The 19,547-nt window shown below is 35.4% G+C and overlaps 1 protein-coding gene across 9 annotated transcripts in view; it reads right to left on the bottom strand.

The window, feature by feature from the left end:
* The window catches only part of LOC127843579 (carbonic anhydrase-like), a 207,181-nt gene that overhangs the window by 178,017 nt on the left and 9,617 nt on the right, over positions 1-19,547 (bottom strand). For 2 of the 9 annotated variants that reach the window (XM_052373248.1, XM_052373249.1), the window contains exons 2-4: positions 18,650-18,722; positions 5,995-6,192; positions 5,511-5,632 (exon numbers count right to left, since the gene is read on the bottom strand). The exons of 4 other annotated variants lie outside the window; for them this stretch is intronic. In XM_052373248.1, coding sequence (XP_052229208.1) covers positions 5,511-5,632; positions 5,995-6,192; positions 18,650-18,680 — 351 coding nt within the window. In that variant the 5' untranslated portion in view covers positions 18,681-18,722. Of the gene's footprint in view, positions 1-3; positions 1,090-3,070; positions 3,181-3,512; positions 3,628-4,118; positions 4,212-5,510; positions 5,633-5,994; positions 6,193-18,649; positions 18,723-19,547 lie in introns of all 9 variants that reach the window. 3 more of the 9 variants (XR_008032219.1, XM_052373250.1, XM_052373259.1) reach the window with 3 other exon arrangements.

Genomic DNA, 19,547 nt, shown 5'->3' with positions numbered 1-19,547 from the left:
AACGTCTGAAAACGATCAATTTAACAAAATGGAATCAGAAAATTCATAATACCACAATGCCCTATACAAATCTGTAAACATGTGCTCGTATTTATTGTAGATAGGAAATTCAAGACAGTAAATAGTGACAACCAAATTCTCACCGCACTGCGGATAATATTTTCTTGATTGTTTTGCTAAAATATAGACACCAAGAAAAATTCAGTGCATGTGCACTAGTTATGTAAGAACATATTTTATGCAACAGTTGCAGATGCCTTTAGTGTATATTCCCTTGATTTTATTTTCGTATAAGTACACTCTGTATCAACAAAAACTAAGTGTTAAGGCGCAAACTGACATGCAAACCAAACGTTGTCTTTGCATTACTGCATCAATCTCCAATATAAAATTTAAGTTAAATAAATATACTGTGTACGTTACATATTTAGACACTAGAATCTTAATATTTTGACTGTTTTTCTTGCAAGTGATTTTCGCCTTGGTGAAAACGGCATTTTGCCATCATTTGTTTTCTATGTTAAACTACCAAACAGTTGTTACATTATAACTAATAACTAACAGTAAATTGACTTCGCACGTCCATCACATCACGTTTTCATTAAAATTTTCGGGAATGAAAGAATCGAACCGTGAACATTGAAACGCCGTTTAAATCCGCATATGGGTAAAGTACTTTATTATACCACTGAAAAAACTACAAATCATTATACTCACTTTTGACAAGTTCAGAATATTGATACTTCATTAAATGTTAATGCTGATTCAAGGAAATGCAATTCCAAATCGTTTGCTCATGTACACACAATATTGCACAATAGTTGCTTTTGATCCGTGTTGGCTATGCGTTTCAAAATATGAAAACGGATATTAACATATAAATGAATACGAGATCGTGTTTACATCATCCAGGTTACAAATATGCGTTTGAAATATGATAAAATAGAATATGATAAGGGAAGTAATTCATAAATGTTTTTTTTATTGAAAGGATGCTCTGACTTTTCTCCCTTTTGTTGGCACAGGAGGTCGGTAGTTGTCCTGCATGTGATGTCCGTCGGAATCAGTGAGACTGCGAAGAGCGGTCAGCTGAAAGGAAGATTGAAGTGTGTAATTTCTAGAGAAACAAAAGGACCTGAAAGGCCCAAGGTATCCCCCGCAACATATGCTTTGTTTGAGGATGGGTGCAAATTGGACGGATGAACATAATGATAGATGGACGGACGGAGGACAATAACACAAATGAAATCCGCCAAAGCACTTCCAAGATATGGCTCCGGACACAAAAGTGCCGGACGGACAGCCGGACGGACGGACAACGCCAAAACAATATCCCTCCGCCTCTGGCGCGGGAATATATTCATACCAAGTTTCAAAGAAATCCGCCAAAGCGCTTCCAAGATATGGCTCCGGACACAAAAATGCCTATAGTAAAAAAAACATTTTTTCAAGATACAAAGGGCCATAAGTCTGTTTTTAACAGATGGTGTACAATGCCATTTGGCGTGCATCATCCTCTTATGCATATATATACTCATACCAAGTTTAAATGAAATCCGCCAAAGCACTTCCAAGATATGGCTCCGGACACAAAAGTGCCAATAGTAAAAAGCATTTTTTCAAGATACAAAGGGCCATAAGTCTGTTTCTAACAGATGGTGTACAATGCCATTTGGCGTGCACCATCCTCTTATGCATATATATACTCATACCAAGTTTAAATGAAATCCACCAAAGAACTTCCAAGATATGGCTCCGGACACAAAAGTGCCGGACGGACGGACGGACAGCCGGACGGACGAACGGACAACGCCAAAACAATATCCCTCCGCCTCTGGCGGGGGATAATAAGGCGAATGCTATCAACTGGCTTTAATATGATTATTAGACCGTTGGGTGTGATGAACCTGAGAGCAAAAACAATGCATATTGATCTTTGTTTTTATTGTTTTTATAATTAAAGATCAATTTGCAGTATGCGTTTCATCTACCATCTGTGTTTTTATTTTTATTTTTTAACAAAACATGAACACTTACAGGCTCTACTCGAAACGGAATGCTGATTTAACTCCAACAAATAAGATTTTTCTTACAGAGACGAATGTATGATAAAATGCACACCGGCGCTTAATTAGAGTAACAATATTGCGTGCGATGTGATTTGGAGCAAGACAGCTGATTGGAAATAGACTGTGCCACAATTGTAAAATACTGAAACCAAAATCAATTGTGCTTACGGATATTACGGTAATTTTCTGTAGAGAAATCTTTATCATGGTCTCCAAGGTAACCATGAGATTAAAACCAGAGTTTATCGAGCAAACAAAAAAAAATGTGTAATAAGAATTGCTGCTTGTTCGATTATTTGCGACGTTTAGTCCATGTGTGTTTATTCTCACATACAAACTGACAAGCCTTTGTATCATTTAATTTAGATAACGAGGTTTGAAAATGGCAATTAGCGATATTCCGTCGCGCTTGTGTAGCTTAACTGCTATACGAACACCAGATACTGGAAAGGAAGCACATGTTCAATAATTAAATTGCAATGTATAACTGATACAACTATCACACAAATACATTAAAAACTATTATCAGATTCATGAAAACGACGCTTCATTCCATTGTGTCCATATGTGTCTCTTCTCAACTTACCAGTTTGCTTCTGCTCTGTTCACGCTGAGTAGTACTATTTCATTATGCGTTATCCTGCACAGGAGACTTCCATTTAATATTTGCAAAATTCACCGTAATGATATTGTTCAGAACGTAACTTTGTACATGCTCATTACGTACTTAATTTAATTAAGTTGTAAAAATTCTTATACTCTGGAATTAAGAATGTTGGAAAGAATGCTAGTTAAGGTGTTACTTAATTCTTCCGAATACTACATCTGATCTCACCTTCCGCAAAATCCGGTGTGAGTAAATAAGCATAGAGTACAATTGTCAGTATAGACATAATTTTACCTTGACGTTTATTACGCGCCGAAGAACTGCTAATACGTCGTGCACATATTGCGTTAGTTAATACGGAATGATAAAAAATTAAATAACTGTACAGCCATACCTGTTGGTGAGAGAATTCCACGGGTTCCATAAAGACAATCCATTGGACACTTTCAAAGAGGGGCGGAGTTGTGAGGGAGCCCTCGTACGTCCAGTAGGCGCTGATGTTGTCTGCAATAACGACGTAATGTAACGTAATGGAACCAACGTCGTTTTATATTGTCTGACAACACACAGATGATGCCAATGACTTTAGTTTACTTATTCCGAGAGGTTTGCATATCCTACTGCCAGTAAAAGCCGTTTAAATATAATGTAACAAACGGCCATTATACTGAAGAGAAGAAAAATGAGACAACCGCTTAGATGGAGGAAACGAGTATGTGCAAGACGAAAACAAATGATAAGAATAAGGATCGGGATTAAAAAACTTAGTGGAATGCGCGAAAGAAAAGAACACAAAACTAACTATAAAGACGTCTATAAATGGCATCATTTGTTACCTGGTAACAAGCTGGTGGGATTGAGGGAGACGGGTAACGAGGCCTTGCTACCGGGCTTGCTCAACGTCGTCAAGTTGTCCGAGACGGCGGAGAACCCGTTGTGGGTGTGGCCGGGCTGAAACAACCCGGAACGAAAGGGGGATTAATGCATGTGCGTAAAGTGTCGTCCCTGATTAACATGTACATTCCGCGTTCACTGCATTTGCGTTTCAATGAGACTTCGTTTAAACGAAAATTCCATAAAAGCTGAAAGTGTTTTCCCTGATAAGCCTGTGAGGACATGCATCGGGTCACAAAGCACAGCTCAATTGTATTTACAAACATTTTCAAGAAATCCGGCAACACAAATGTGCCAAAAAGAGGTTTATAAAACAATATAAGAATCTGACCCCGTTGAAACAATAACAAAAATATAACTGCCAGAGCAAACTACCACTTGTTTTTTTATATGCAGACATAAACCGCATTCAGCGGGTTTATTTATCTTTTAATAAAACGTTGCAAAATTCGTATATAAAAAAAATAAACGATTCTCAATTTCTCATGCACAATAAACAGAAAAAAAAACGCACTGTAGTCACTGGGGACACATGCGCCTCGGTCTACCTTGATCATAATCCCGAGGACGGCGAGTCCGTCGCTCTTGGTAACGGACTCCGCGAAGCTGTCATACTTTGTATTCCAGTGGACCAGGTGCAGCTGTAATGAAAGGCCAGACCTGATGGAACCCGTAGCAGAGCTGATATGGTGTCCGCTTAACGACAGGGAGGTCATGAGGTTCGATTCCAATTGTGGGAGCTTTCTGTAGAACTTCCCAAAGGACACCAAGTACTGGTTCTACCCAGGAAACGGACTCAAGAGCGTTTTAATAAGCCTCAGGCTTTCGATGCAGTCGAGCTTTATTTATCAGGTTTAAACTTACCATGTATTAAATCCAAGCCGGATCTATTTAAAATCGATAAAATCTTCCCGCTGAACCACGTGGGTTAATGTATTATTTAACAAGAACAATATGTTTCAAACAGCCAGTATTTATATGCATACGTAATACTTGAACATATATATTAATCGTTTTGAACTATATTCTCACTACCCATCATCCTTCGACCACCGTATCGCTTCAATCGTCGCACTCATTGTCCGTACGCGTTTCGAAGTCGAAATAAGCATCACTCTATGAATAAATATGGGCCTTGCTATGTGAAAAGGGGGTTAAATGCATGTGCGTAAATTGTCGTCCCACATTAGCCTGTGCAGTCCTCATCAGGGACGCCACTTTCCGATTTTATGATATTTTTTGTTTCAAGAGAGTCTCTTCTTAGCAAAAATCCAGTTTAGGCGGAAAGTGTCGTCCCTGATTAGCCTGTGCGGACTATAAATGCTTATATTGGACGACACTTTACGCACGTGCATTAAACCCGCTTTTCACAGAGCACGGCTCAATGGATCATAAAGCTTTCAACAACATGGTCCTCCGTAATGTCAGATTTAAAATAAGTATCTCCAATGCTTATATGTTGGCAAAAATTCCGTTCGGAGGACATCATCACTAAAATGCCTTCGAAAATTCAACATGTGCCATTTAAAGTTTTTCCGCACAAATTCTATGGATTTTGAGATATCGTACTGGTGACATACAGCCGTGTTCCGGAGGTTCGATTATATGTAGTGGTTCTTCCATCAACAGTCCGATACCCCATGTTAAATACCATACCATTTAGTACATAACATCATAAGTGCACATATTTTGACGTTATGACACACATAATTGATACCGATATTAAAAAATATTTTTTACGGATGCACACACAATGTAAATACATATATCCATAATAAACACAATTATGTACATTACAAAAAAATCATAATATTGGAATCGAACTTTTACAGAAAACATTTTGTAACATATATTTGCAAGAATCGCTATATTCTTTTGAGACAATTAATCAATTGAGTCCCGGATGTTTCTAACGAAGAAAACTGGTTCAACCAACGTACCTCGGATGCGAACATCTTCCCGTCAATTGTATGCTCCGATCCTCGGTTGTCGTCTGCTCCCCAGTGCAGGTGGAACTGCTCTAGGCGGAACTTCTGGTTGCCAAGTGGACCACCGGTCAAAACTGGGTTTAAAAGGTAAAATTAAAAACAACGAGTAGATAATATAAGTATCGATAATGTATTTCAATGACATGGTTTTATTTGCGTATAGAAAACTACGTGCAAACCATTAGCTGGAATACAAGTACAAGTATAATATAACAAAACCAATAACCCACTGCAACAAAACCTCCCATGTCAAAGGAAACATTACTTGACTGGAATAAAATGTTACACGCGCCATATATTTACGTTCGACAAGAGCGTTTTCTGTGTCTTTTTCTTGTGTGTGTGTGTGAAGAAGGGGGAGGGAGGGGTCGCATATTCATGCAGGTCTCCCATAAGGGTATAAAAGAAGGGTACTTTAAAAATTCTTAACGCTTACATCCAGGCTTGGTGATCTGGCACATGACGCTGTGCCCGTTGTTCTGCAAAAGGGTCTCGTCTTCCGGTTTGTAGTCGACACCAAGAGGAATGCCGGCCATGAGCCCAACGTCATACACCGCCTCTGACAGCACGATGTCAATCGGCGACTGTCGGCTGCCTTCGGCGATAGGGAATCCATCTTTCCAGGTGGATGGACCTGTATTTTCGAGATTTTAATTGAGTGTGACTTATTATAAATATATGGGTAATCTATTCGTGTGTTCTTTTTAGCTGCAATATAAAAGTAATATTCCCTTGAAAGGAGCAATATTCAGAATTCTGTAGTATGTTCGGGTAAGAACCAGTCGCCGGTATAGCTAAATCGGTAGTGCTCCGACAGTCGCGGGCTTTAACCCAACACTGGAGCTGGACGTTCACTTAACACCAGTTAACACGTGTGCACATGCTTGAAGCAGAATTTCAATTAGTATCTATAGGCTTGAAAGTATTGTCTAATATATTCTGGCAAATAAAAAATATATCATTTTTCTTCAAATAGCTTTGTGCGCAAGTTCAATCACTTCTACCATTAACATAGATATTTACTTGAAACAATTAGTAAAATCTTGGAAAGACTACAGTATCACGTAATTAATATAAAATCTTGATGAAAGAGGAAAGCAGTATTGTGTTTTACCATAGAATATAAAAATGCTAAATGCTTCGCATTTTTTGTGATTCCTTTCACATCAAGTACGATAACGAAGCTGATGTTGCATATTAATGTTTGACTTAAAGGGGCATTTTCACGTTTAGGTAAATTGACAAAATTGAAAAAAAATGTTTCAGATTCGCAAATTTTCGTTTAAGTTATGATATTTGTGAGGAAACAGTAATACCGAACATTTACCATGCTCTAAAATAACCACTATATGCATCTTTTGACGATTTAAAAACCCGAAAATTATAAAGCGTTGCGACGCGAAACGAATTAATAATTTGGAGAGTTCTGTTGCTGTCGTTATCTTTTGTGAAACTACGAGGATGGCGTATATGGAATGAGTGATGTATTGGACGTCATCATTGATGACGTTCAATCGAACGAATGATAAAGGGGGCTAAGTTTCGTTAAGTTGGTGCATATAGTCGCGATTTGAGGCGCTTGAAAACTGGCCGAACACGTTTGCTGAAATTTGACATGTATATGGACCAGAATGCGATCTACCTGTTGGCGTAGGGGTTATACCTGGCAAAAATCAAGTTTTCGAGTATTTTGTGTTTAAACTTTTTTTGTGGGAACGGGCACGCGCTCAAATAAACATTGTGACGTCACTTCACAAACAGCGTTAGACATCCGCCATCTTGTAACGCGACAAAGAAACTCAGTGTCATTAATTCAATAAACACAGAAAAATATGATTGTGTTTAATAATCATTAATACAAATGTCTATATTTTGTGCAGCGGATGTTTATTCAGACAGATACGGCAGAATTATGTAAGTATCTTTGTGTACTTTACAGTAGATTTGATAGTGGTAAACAACTGCGTACCGGTAAAGTTCAATCTAGCCGATTTTACTACGCAAGAAATTTAAGTATCTCACTGGCAAAATGAGCTTGACACATAAACAACAACCGGATCCGATTTACATCCACATAATATTGTGGGAATCCGATGCAATGCAAATTACTCATGTTTGATAACGTTTGATGAATTCGTTATATCAATATGCATTAACATTCAAGGGGAATAATTTTTAATTGAAATGTGCGATTCAATGACAGTGTTATATAGGAGGTTTTTGTGTGACGTCACAAGAGGGGTTTTCCGTTACTAAAAATAGATTGGCCGTCAACTTCTCGATCGCGGCCAATTACATTGTATCAGAGTAAAGGTCGTCGGAAGACTTAATACTTACAATTTCACAAAACAAAGCTATGAATACCCGTATTTTTTTAAGTAAGACTTTAATAAATGATATTTCAAAAATTATAAAACATATAATAATTTGAATATTATTATAAGTGGTGTGGAATCGATAGTGTTATTTTTCATCCACGATTGAAATTTAGTGTAAGGGGTGCATTGAATCAGTTATAAAACAAAGCTCTAAAATAGCTCAATACATTTCAATCTTGAAATGTAGTTTTAATTTTCTTTAACATTGAATGAATTTTCGTTTCGTTTACATTGAATGAAAATATTAATAAATTTAAGCATTCCAAGTGAAAAAACACCTGCATATTTTGCAAATTGAACTGTCTTTGCATGTACACGTATATTGAAAACTCTTTTGTAGTGATAATGAGCGATACAAGTCTAGCATTTTGTTATACCATAAATCTACACATTTTATATATTACGCAAGTATTTTATATCCGTATAATGACCAAACGCGATTGCTTGTTTTCATGATGATGTTTCGAACACTGCAGTAACGCACGATCTTTACACATCATAGCAGAGTTTACATTTGCAGGTACCCGTTAAATACGTTAATTGTGTAGCAGTAAATTTTTAAAATATTTTAAATGTATAGTGATTAAACACTTTATTGTTATGTTTAAACTGGCTAATATATAAGCTGTTAATCCATTTCAGACAAATGTCTTCTTTTTTTAATATGTTCAAATATTTTATTAAAGCAACTGTTAAGTTTTTTACTTAATATGCCAAGAGATGACATGGAGGTATCATAAATTGTGCTTAATGACCAGACACATGTGGTTTATGCAGAGACCCCATACAGAGTCATACAAGTATATGTCCCTGGGTTTATTACACACTGTTTTCTTAGTAATTGTCTGGACAGTATCCGATCATATCGAGATAATCGGTTTGCGATAAACAAAGGGGCAATTAAACACTGGGTTAAAAATGTTGAAACAAAGAGTGTAAAAACTGGTGTGAACAATTAAATAAAAGCATTAACATTTATCAAGAGGATTTAGTTATTAACCTGTAACAAGGTAAGTTTTTACAGACAAATAGGTTCAATCAGTTTCTATATGTTGATTACATAAATTCAATCAATTTGTTGTTTGTTTTTGTCATTATTTGTGTTCGTTTATTGGATTCAATTTAATCTGAAAGAATTTCACGTTCTGAGCATTTTTTGTTCTTCAAAAGGGTCGCGAATACGATTGTAACCTTATCACGATGCGGTTCATCACATGCAAACAATAGCAGAATGGCCGCGGTTTTGACGGCCAAAATTTGAGCATGCGCAAACGTGACGTCATTATCGGAATCCCCAAAACCTCCTATTGGGATAATAAGTCGTTTAGCCGTTATCATGATAAGTATATTGTTTGTTGTGTTTCATTTTCATAAAAAACATACTTTTACTGTTTTTTCCTTAAAGTAAAACAGTTCAGTAGTCATTATATCTTGAATTTTAAATATTGAAATAGATGTCGGATATTTCATATTTTCGGACGTTGCTACGTAAGCTAGTTGTCAACATAATTATTAATATACTGATTTACCTTTTACGCATACAGTTGTGCAACTGTTGTCTACGTAATGATACGCTGTTTAATGTCTATAATGTCTTCCTGCCCCTGATGATAATAAGTATTTATCTCAACAAACCCCAGCAATGTCAATGGTCTGTCAACATAAGAAAAATATTAGCTAAAGAAACTTCAGTGTACAATTTATATAGCAGTGTCCGACAAATCCATTGCCCGGAGCCCGGGGGCTACAGAATTTTTTCATCGGGCTACTGAAATGTTTCAGCTGACGCCCGCCGGGCTACTATAAATCTATAAGAGCGGTAGCCCGTTTTATTGACAGACATACGTAGAATAAACACGCTGACCATGTGTTTCTACACCGTGTCTTGTTTATAATCCGATAACAAAGTGCAATCAATTATCTTATCAATCACCGATCACTTGCGGTAATGTCGTAAACAGTAAGAGTGCATTTTAATCATTCAATCAGAATCAACATTTGTCGTCTGCTAATAATATAATGAGAGCCGGTTGGATAGTTGGCGCACATGATGCAACATCATTTCGCAGTTTGGAATTCTTTGTTAACCGCAACAATGAGTAAGAGCGACTACGTTTTTGATGTCGTTAAATATCCAAGGATGCCGAACATTAAATAAATCAAAACAATAGCGGATTCTTCAAAACGGTAACGAAACCGAAAATGAATATTAATAACAACGCGGTTAACACCTGCTAATTAGTTTGCATTGTCAATTAATAATTGGATTGATCGACTGTTAATCAATAATCCCATATATGCCCAATTTAATTTTTTTTAAACCAAATTATGGGAGGGTAATATAGACGATGAGAGTCATAAACACAAACGTTTGAAATTTTCTAAAGTGTCAATTGAATTTCGGCATATGATTCTATTTAAAGATATGATGAAATGAGCTCCCAATCAGGACCGTTCAATTGCAACTTGCGTAAATCACCTGCGACGGTTTGCACACGTTGTGTACAGCTATTTTAGGTTACAAAATTCTACATTTAATAAATGAATTTCTTTGTCCAGACAGGGACCTATACAAACGTATAGGCCCCTGGTCCAGATAAAAAGCGCGCACAAATTGGCATGGGTGTATTTATTTGTAAATAAAAATTTCGTAGCGGGTACGTCATTGAGATCATTTAGTTTCCATTAAAAGTTTCGTTGTGAATTTCAACTAAAGTACCGGGGTATCTCGCGAATTATTTGGCATTGACATTTCCTCTTAATAAAATATAATGTAAACACGCTGTATCGTTACCGTTACACTGTATCAGTTCCTTCATTATTGAAACAATTATTGTATTGTATACTGACTGCACACTAGTGTCGTAACATACGGATGCAATACGTAAATTCGGACTGAACTTAAAGTCGGACACAAGTAAATAAATGATTTAATACTCTTGATTTCTTGAAACTCGGTATTTGTTGTTAAAAAGAGCAATTGCATTGATTAACACCATACGAGTCAGTCGTATTGATCATCTAAACGCTTTATTTACGTTTCCAACTTAACGTGCTGTCCGAATTTAAGTACACATACATGTGCACATACATGTAATATCTATAACATGCAATAAGAAATTTGTCGGACACTGATATAGTATTGACATACCTGTATGATGAAGCCAACCCCGTATCAAAAGTCAACCAGAGTCGTAACATATTTATGTCATGCTATAAATCAAAGAATACTCATTTTCTTGGATACATTTCTACATATATTGGTGAATGAATATAAATTACTGCACCGAGGAATATTTTAAGGTTCAAATGTTTCAAATGCATCTTACAATAGATGAAAATAACTCTCATCAGTCTGAAATTCACAATTTTGACGCCATTGTCGCTTTGTCCAAGACTAGTTTTAATTTGGATACTTTCGAACGACCTTGACATTTTTTGCTGAAATTGTAAACATTACTTTCGTTTTCTGAAATCTATTATTTGTGATTAACAACAAGTCTGGTGGATTATAAAAATGATTTCAGTGTGAATCGGGTAGTTTTAAATATTTACTTTGAGTTTGTATTTACACTACAATTTGTTCACAAAACAAGCCAGAATATTCTAAAATACCGGGAAATGTCATTCTGAATTTGAAAACACTTGAGCACATGGTATGTTACTAAAAGTAGAAATACCATCATATGACCGTGAAATCTCGGGAGATTCGCATTTCAAGAAAGTCTGTCACATCGCTGTTTTTCTCGATATGTAAGAGCAGAATAGATAAATTTTAAATGTTTAAGATAGTATTTTGTGAAAGAATGTATCAGTTTAATGTGAAAAATGTCAATCTTTCCAATCAAGTGATTGATATGGGCCAATAACTGCATTTAAAAGCTGTTTTGGACCGGTCTTTTTTAACTGTCGACTTTTCGGCATTTTCTGGTTGACTTTCCTAATGGGGTTGGTCCATAACTATAAAGTCGCGCCAGTCAAAAATCATAAAAAGCGACATTTAAAGTTATGGTAGCCAGAATTAGAAAAATATGTACAACTGAGCAATCAATCATGACAGACTGATGTCTCAGGTTAGTGCAGTGATTTTTCCACCAGATTCTCACCAAGGTGATCCCGGTTGATTTCACCACAATTGAATATATGTCAGTACACAAATAAATTATACAGCAGGTAATGACAATCGATAAATGTCTTAGTTTTAATTTAATTGTTTGCACAAATTTGGACACTCTTTGTGTCTGAGATATGTTGGGTTAAATGACCTTTACAACAAAACATACATCTCTGAATCTGCGATACATTACAGTTAAAGTTTAACACGTAAAATACCAGTATTCAGATCTGAAAATATCCTAAAAAACTCGTATGGTATGAAGTACATATATCTTGTGACGTATTTTCATTTTAAATCTTGAATTTAATGACGACTTGAATTTAATGACGACAAGTCGGACATGCAGTTAAATATTTTTATACGTATATCGTGTGACATAATTTCATTTAAACTCTAGATTTTAACGACATTAGTCTGACGCGTGCGGCGTTATTTTATTTAACAGTAAAACAAAAATTAAGTAGACTATCAAAAAAATACAAAAAGTGTACTTGTAAATAAAAACTCCTTCATTCCTTATAAAGATTGTACGTTACAGCAGAGCTCCAGATAACTTTTCTGAGTAATTGGGTTAATACCCACTACTTTTGAGTTCAATTGGGTATTTTCATATTCAATTGGGTACAAAAAAGTCGGTACCCACAACGGGTACTTTAATTGACAATTGGGTACCTTTGTTTTAAAATTGGGTATGTTCATTGTCTTAAATTCTCACCTGCTTATCTGAATAAGCTGGTTGTAGTTCCACTCTTAATTGATTAGTTTCAGAGATTTTGTGTAATTATGTAGATGTATCCATAATATACAGTCTTGATTCAAAAAAAAAGTTCACGATTTTTTCCACCAGTTTTCTTACAATGTAAGCACTGACAGCAATTGCCTCCGACATAATATCGTCAAGAATTAGTTTCACTATATTTTCCGCTTCTGATTTTGTGTTGCCTGCGGTTAAATATCTTAAAATTGAGTTTCTTTGTGCCTAGGATACGATGTTTCCATTTTTAAGGCCTCACGATTTCGACATTTTCACAACAATAACACGTAGTCACAAAGACACTTTTTTCCGTACATATTATTGTACTGAAGGTTATACTGAAAGCGCTTGAACAAAGCGGAAAGAATCCGGGTTTTTCGGACCAGGGTATTTCCGGGACAAATTTACTCGTTATGCAAAGGAAAAATATGATATGCGTAATCGGCAATTTCAATGGGGTTTCGGAACGCATGGTTTTATTTTTCTATGCGTAATCGGCAATTTTACATTGGGTATTTGCACAAATGCCCACCTTATCTGTAGCTCTGTTACAGTAATCTGTGAAACAACGTCATTAATAAAACAAAAATATATGTTTGACAACAACGGTGGCTAATAATGTTTACGAAAAAATACAAACAATATAGATTTATCTATTACATAACATGTTAGAATTTTATCATGCATTTATAATCACTCATAAAGAGATTTCAATATACAGTTACATGCATAGACAGTTTTTTTAAGCCAGTGCCTTTTGAATTCAGAAAATAATCAAGATAAACCATAAAATTGGGAAAAAAAGATAGTAAACCATAAACTTGAGAAAAATGAGGCATTATTAATATGATTATAAATAACAGAATTACAATAATTTTGTTTGGAAGTGCATGATTGAGTGCATTTTAAAATTTATATTATAAAATGCTGCTTGAATTTCTTTTTACCTTTCATATGTAAAAAAAGAAATATCATCTGCTAGTGCAAAATATGACTGGGAAAGCTGGTTTATGGTCATTTCGTAGCAAAAGAGAAGAAAATAAGTGCATTAAATAAATGAATTCATATTTTTGTATCTGGAATAGTTGTATTTTAAATAGATCCTCCACCCTATAATGGCCGAATAAGGGCTAAATTTCTTTCCGACTTGAAATGAAAAGGCATATTGGTTGATCGTGTAGCGTTTATGTGCAAAATTTGAGGGCCAATTGATAAAGCTTGTTGATGCCAAAACAGGTAATAATAATAATTTATTATCAGGTACATGTACACAAGCAAATAAGTATATTTAACCCTTTCAGTGCGGGAACCGAATTTTAAAGGCCTTTGAAAACAGTTTGGATCCAGATGAGACGCCACAGAACGTGGCGTCTCATCAGGATCCAAACTGTTTGCTATTCTGATAGTATTCTTTGAAAATTTTTTGAAGAAAATGCTTATTTTAGAAATTCAGCAGACGACATTTTAGCAGACGACAAATTTCCCAGCATGCAAAGGGTTATTAAGATGCTTAAGGTGTGGAAGACTCATAATCAGGTTTGGTGTCCCTCAAACCCTAAGCGTCTTGTAATTCCTTATGCAGTTTGTATAGATAGTGCCGCATCCTGACACGTAAAGCTTGTGCTTTGTTGGCAGCGTTAGTTGGCTGTTAACAGGTTCATTGTGGTTATCTCCACCATCAGTCTGTCCGTCTGTCCTAGCCACTATCTCCTACACCATTAGCACTAGAACCTTGAAACTTAAACACATGGTAGCTATGAGCATTATGTGCGACCCTGCACTATATGGAATTTTGATCTGACCCCTGGGTCAAAAGTTAAAGGGGATGGGGTGGAGACAGGTCAGAGATTTTCACTCATTTTTAGCTTGACTAATATATATGAAATATATATAATGGAGCTATCCTGATCACGTCGGCGTTACCGTTAGCGTGCACATGTTAAAGTTTGTGTACTACCCCATATATTTTCTTTGTCCTTTTACAAATTACTTTTATACTTTGCATACATGTACTTCTTTACCAACATGACCCTTATCTATAAACAAGAGCAGACAACTGTATCAAGCATTTTGACAGAATTATTGCCCCTTTTATACTTAGAATATGCATATTATTGATAAATCTATGTTAAAGTTTGCATACCACCTTAAATATTTTCTATGTCCTTTGACTTATTGTTTTCATATTTTGCATACTTCATTACCAACATGATCCCAATCTATAAACAAGAGCAGACAACTGAATCAAGCATTTTGACAGAATTATTAACCTTTTATACTTAGAATATGCATATTATTGATAAATCTATGTTAAAGTTTGCATACCACCTCAAATATTTTCTATGTCCTTTGCCATATTGCTTTCATATTTTGCATACTTCTTTACCAACATGATCCCAATCTATAAACAAGAGCAGAAAACTGTATCAAGCATTTGACAGAATTATTGCCCCTTTTATACTTAGATAATTGAACATTTTGCTTAAATTGCCATAACTTCTTTATTTATGATCACATTTGATTCATACTTTGACAAAACAACACTTACCTGACATACCACAATGCACTGCACCCAAACTATCCCCCATGCCCCACCCCAGAATCCCCCCCCCAATTTTATTTTTATAATTATTTTTGAAACTTCATCTTTTAAATTACCACCAACCCACATAAACCACCCGTCTCCATGATGGCTTACATTAACCTGTCAAGCACTCGAAATCTCTTAAGACAATAGTTACGGTCAATCTCAACCATGCATGGCCGCATTACCAACCCTGGGGCGCCCCCTGGGTCAAACATGCGGCATGGGAATACGCGTCGGCCTCTGCCGCACCATTTTTCACCAATTGACTTCAAATTAATACTTAAGATTTCTTATGACAACACAGTGTCTCGACCATCCATGTTCACATTACCCACCCCAGGGCCCCGCCCACTTTGGTGGTAAAGATCCCAAGCTATTTCAGCATAATTAAAATCCAAGCCATTTTTGTGGTCAAGCACCGAGCTTTCTCACCATAATTAAAATCCAAGCCAGTTTGGTGGCAGAGACCCCGAGCTATTTCAGCATAATTAAAATCCAAGTCAGGTTAGTGGTCAAGATCCTGAACTTTTTCGGTATAATTAAAATCCAAGCCAGTTTGGTGGTCAATTTTTGTGGTAAAGACCCCGAGCTTTCTAACCATAATTAAAATCCAAGCAAGTTTGGTTGCGGAGACCCCGAGCTATTTCAGCATAATAAAAATCCAAGTCAGTTTAGTGGTCAAGATCCTGAACTATTTCGGTATAAATTATAATTAAAATCCAGGCCAGTTTGGTGATCAAGACCCCAAGCTTTTTCAGCATAATTAAAATCCTAGCCAGTTTTGTGGGGGAGACCCTGAGGTATTTCAGCATATTTAAAATCCAAGTCAGTTTAGTGGTCAAGATCCTGAACTATTTCGGTATTATTAAAATCAAGGCCAGTTTGGTGGTCAAGAACCCGAGCTTTTTTAGCATAATTAAAATCCTAGCCAGTTTCATGGCCGAGACCTCGAGCTATTTCCGCATATTTAAAATCCAAGCCAGTTTGGTGGTGAAGATCCTGAACTATTTCGGCATAATTAAAATCAAAGCCAGTTTGATGGTCAAGATCCTGAGCTATTTCAGCATAATTAAAATGCAAGCCAGTTTGGTGGTCAAGAACCCGAACTATGAGCATAATTCAAATCCAAGCCAGTTTGGTGGTAAAGATCCCAAGCTTTTTCAGCATAATAAAAATCCAAGCCAGGTTGGTGGTCAAGATCCTGAGCTATTTCAGCATAATTTAATTCTAAGCCAGTTTGGTGGTCATGACCCCCGAGTTATTTCAGCATAATTAAAATCCAAGCCGTTTTGGTGGTCAAGACCCCAAGCTATTTTAGCATATATTTTTTTGGCATAATTTTTTCTTACCCAATTGTTTTTGTACACACATTTTTTTCGTACCCATTTTTTTCTGTTTTTTGACAGAATAATGCCCCCTTTTATAGTTAGAAAATTGAAAATTTGGGTAAATTTTGTGTTCAGGTCTACTCTTATCCTATTTGTGTTAAGGTCTCCTCGTATCCTAAAGTATCAAAGCTATATCGTCTACTTAATGTTATAAGTCATGTAACTGACATTTTTAAACATTTTATTTCTTTCCCATTTTTGTTTTTTTTATTAAGGTGACATACATCAACTGTTTAATAATATTAAGTCTACCTTTTTGGTAAAAATATTGTTTTTACCAAATTTTCAAAATTGACATTACGGACACATGTCATTTGCTGAATGAAAAAGTAGCATAACTGACATTTAGTTAAATTTTCAGGAGAAGGAAAAACTTCTTTATTGAAATAAAATAGGGATACTTACAGAGTGAAACAAACACATGGGATATTTTCAGATTTGAATACTGGTATTTTACGCATCTTTAGGCAGTTCTGTGTACCAAGGATAAATACAATATTTAAACATTCATGTACAATGCACAATACTAAAAACCTGAATTGTAACTGTAATGTGTTTCAGATTCAGAGATGTCTGTGTTGTTTCTAAGTTCATGTGAAAAATTAAGTTTATATGTTTATAGGTTTAAAATTGCAAATTTTCCTCTTACTTGCCCTTGTATTTCAAGATAGAATACTTTCCTTCCCAGAGGAAAGAGATCTGGGTTTGAATCCCAGTGGGGGCTTCAGAGGATGATTCATTTTAAGAAAAATGAATATATTTGCTTTACTTTGTCTCTAACTTAACCAAATAACTCTGACAATGCCTTTACAAGTATGCAGTTTTTGATAATTCAATTATGCAAGAAACATGTATATATTTAGGGTAGACTAAGACAGCAAACTAAGAATGGGCATCCATTTTAGTTTTTTAAGTCAAACCAACAATAAATGCATATAGGAACACATATTTAAATTAAAAATGCAACAATCAGAGGACATAATCAATTAAATAGTAAATGACTACTTTAAATATTTTTGAGCACCGTTTGTTTTTCAGAGATTTGTGAATATGCCGTTTAATGTTCTTCCCATTGAACTAATGCAATATGTGATATGGAACTGGAATCATATAGTGTTGGAAAGCTGATGTTTCACGTCCAGAGGGTCCTTGCTTCCTGAAAGCTGAAAATTGTATATGATCTCCCCACTCATTCCATGCCGCGAAACCCTTAAGGTGTCGCAAGTCTAGTATAAAGTATAAAATGCATCTGACTTTATATCCGAAAGGACGGCCGAGTGGTCTAAGTGATAGACTTTTAACTCCAGGACTCCACGGGTCAGTGGTTCGAGTCTTACTGAGGGTACCTTTTTTTATTTTTATTCCTGATTTTATATCTTATGTTTACATTTATCAATATAAAGCATTTAATGACAAACTTCAAAACATGCCAAAAATCTTTGAAAAGACCCCTTTAAAATAATTGCAGGTGTAATTGTTTTGTTGTATGAAGTTTTTTGTAAGGATATTTGAAAACGTTTGTACTATTATTTCGCAGTTAAATCTTCTTTATCAAAAATACATGGCCCCCGGTAACAGGGACAGGAGCATACATTTTACGGTTCATATTTTCCAAATAATGTACGAACATTTTCTATACATGAATTCTTTATTTGCACAGTTAAGGTCATCACGGTCTTCCCGTTCATTTTACTGGGCTGTCCGTGTAACCAGCTGCCGCAATTGACTGTTAAATGTACGGGATTGTTTTACACTGTATTATCGCAAAATCATTGCAATTATCTGAAAACTTGAAAGAGATTTTACTCAATAACATTGATTATCATTATACAAGACATAACAATAAAGTATTTTTTTTTAATCATACCATTTTTGTCTGTGTATCCCCAGTGAGCCATTTCAATTAGGTTTCGTTGGTTTCTGTCTTAAAGTCGAGACTTCTGGAATGGAGACAAACACAATTACCATGTATTTGGTTTCAGTCTCGAGAGACACTGAACGGGTTTGCGATTCGCTGCGTCTGTTGCCTTGCATGTATAAAATGTTTTTCAAAAGAGACTGATTTAGGTCATGCTTATTTAACCGACTCATTGAAAAAACCTGCTTTTGTAAAATTAACTATATCCCAATAACTCTCTGATTATACTCCTTTAATGACGTTTCGGCATAATGCCTTTATCAAAACAATGGAAATTATATGTTAACTACATGTTTTACGTCTTTCGACTGCACAATTTAAATAACAAGAACATGTTTTAGACGTCAAATGACGTTGTAAATGATGACGTCATAACTGACGTTATATAAAATGTCGTCAAAAAATGTAAACATTCGCCAAAAATGAAATGACTTTAAACACTTACATATTTTGTCTCAATCTTATGTCAAATGTGTGCTTTATATATTTAATAAATTGATATTTTACAATAAAAAAATCATCATATTATTTAATTATAATTTACGTAAACTTGTTATCAAAAATTAAATAGGGTAAACTTATTTAATGAATTTAATTATTTCTATCCATAGCTACGTAAAATATTATAATGAGAGTTATAATACTTTAATATCCCTTAGGATAATTGAACTGAGCTTATATCCCGATACATGTAAGAAGGGCATTAACATAACACGCTAAACATCACAGCACGACAAAACATAATGAATCCGAATACCATGGTAGCTCTTTGCGTAATGAAAAAACGGTTAAATACAAACGTTACAATATAACCATTACTGTAACGCGATAAGGAAAATATGTGTGT

Source organism: Dreissena polymorpha, chromosome 9 (genome assembly GCF_020536995.1).
Source record: "Dreissena polymorpha isolate Duluth1 chromosome 9, UMN_Dpol_1.0, whole genome shotgun sequence".
In the NCBI taxonomy this organism is placed as follows: Eukaryota; Metazoa; Mollusca; class Bivalvia; order Myida; family Dreissenidae; genus Dreissena; species Dreissena polymorpha.
Note: the sequence above shows the minus strand (reverse complement) of the source record. Positions and strands in the feature narration are given on the sequence as shown.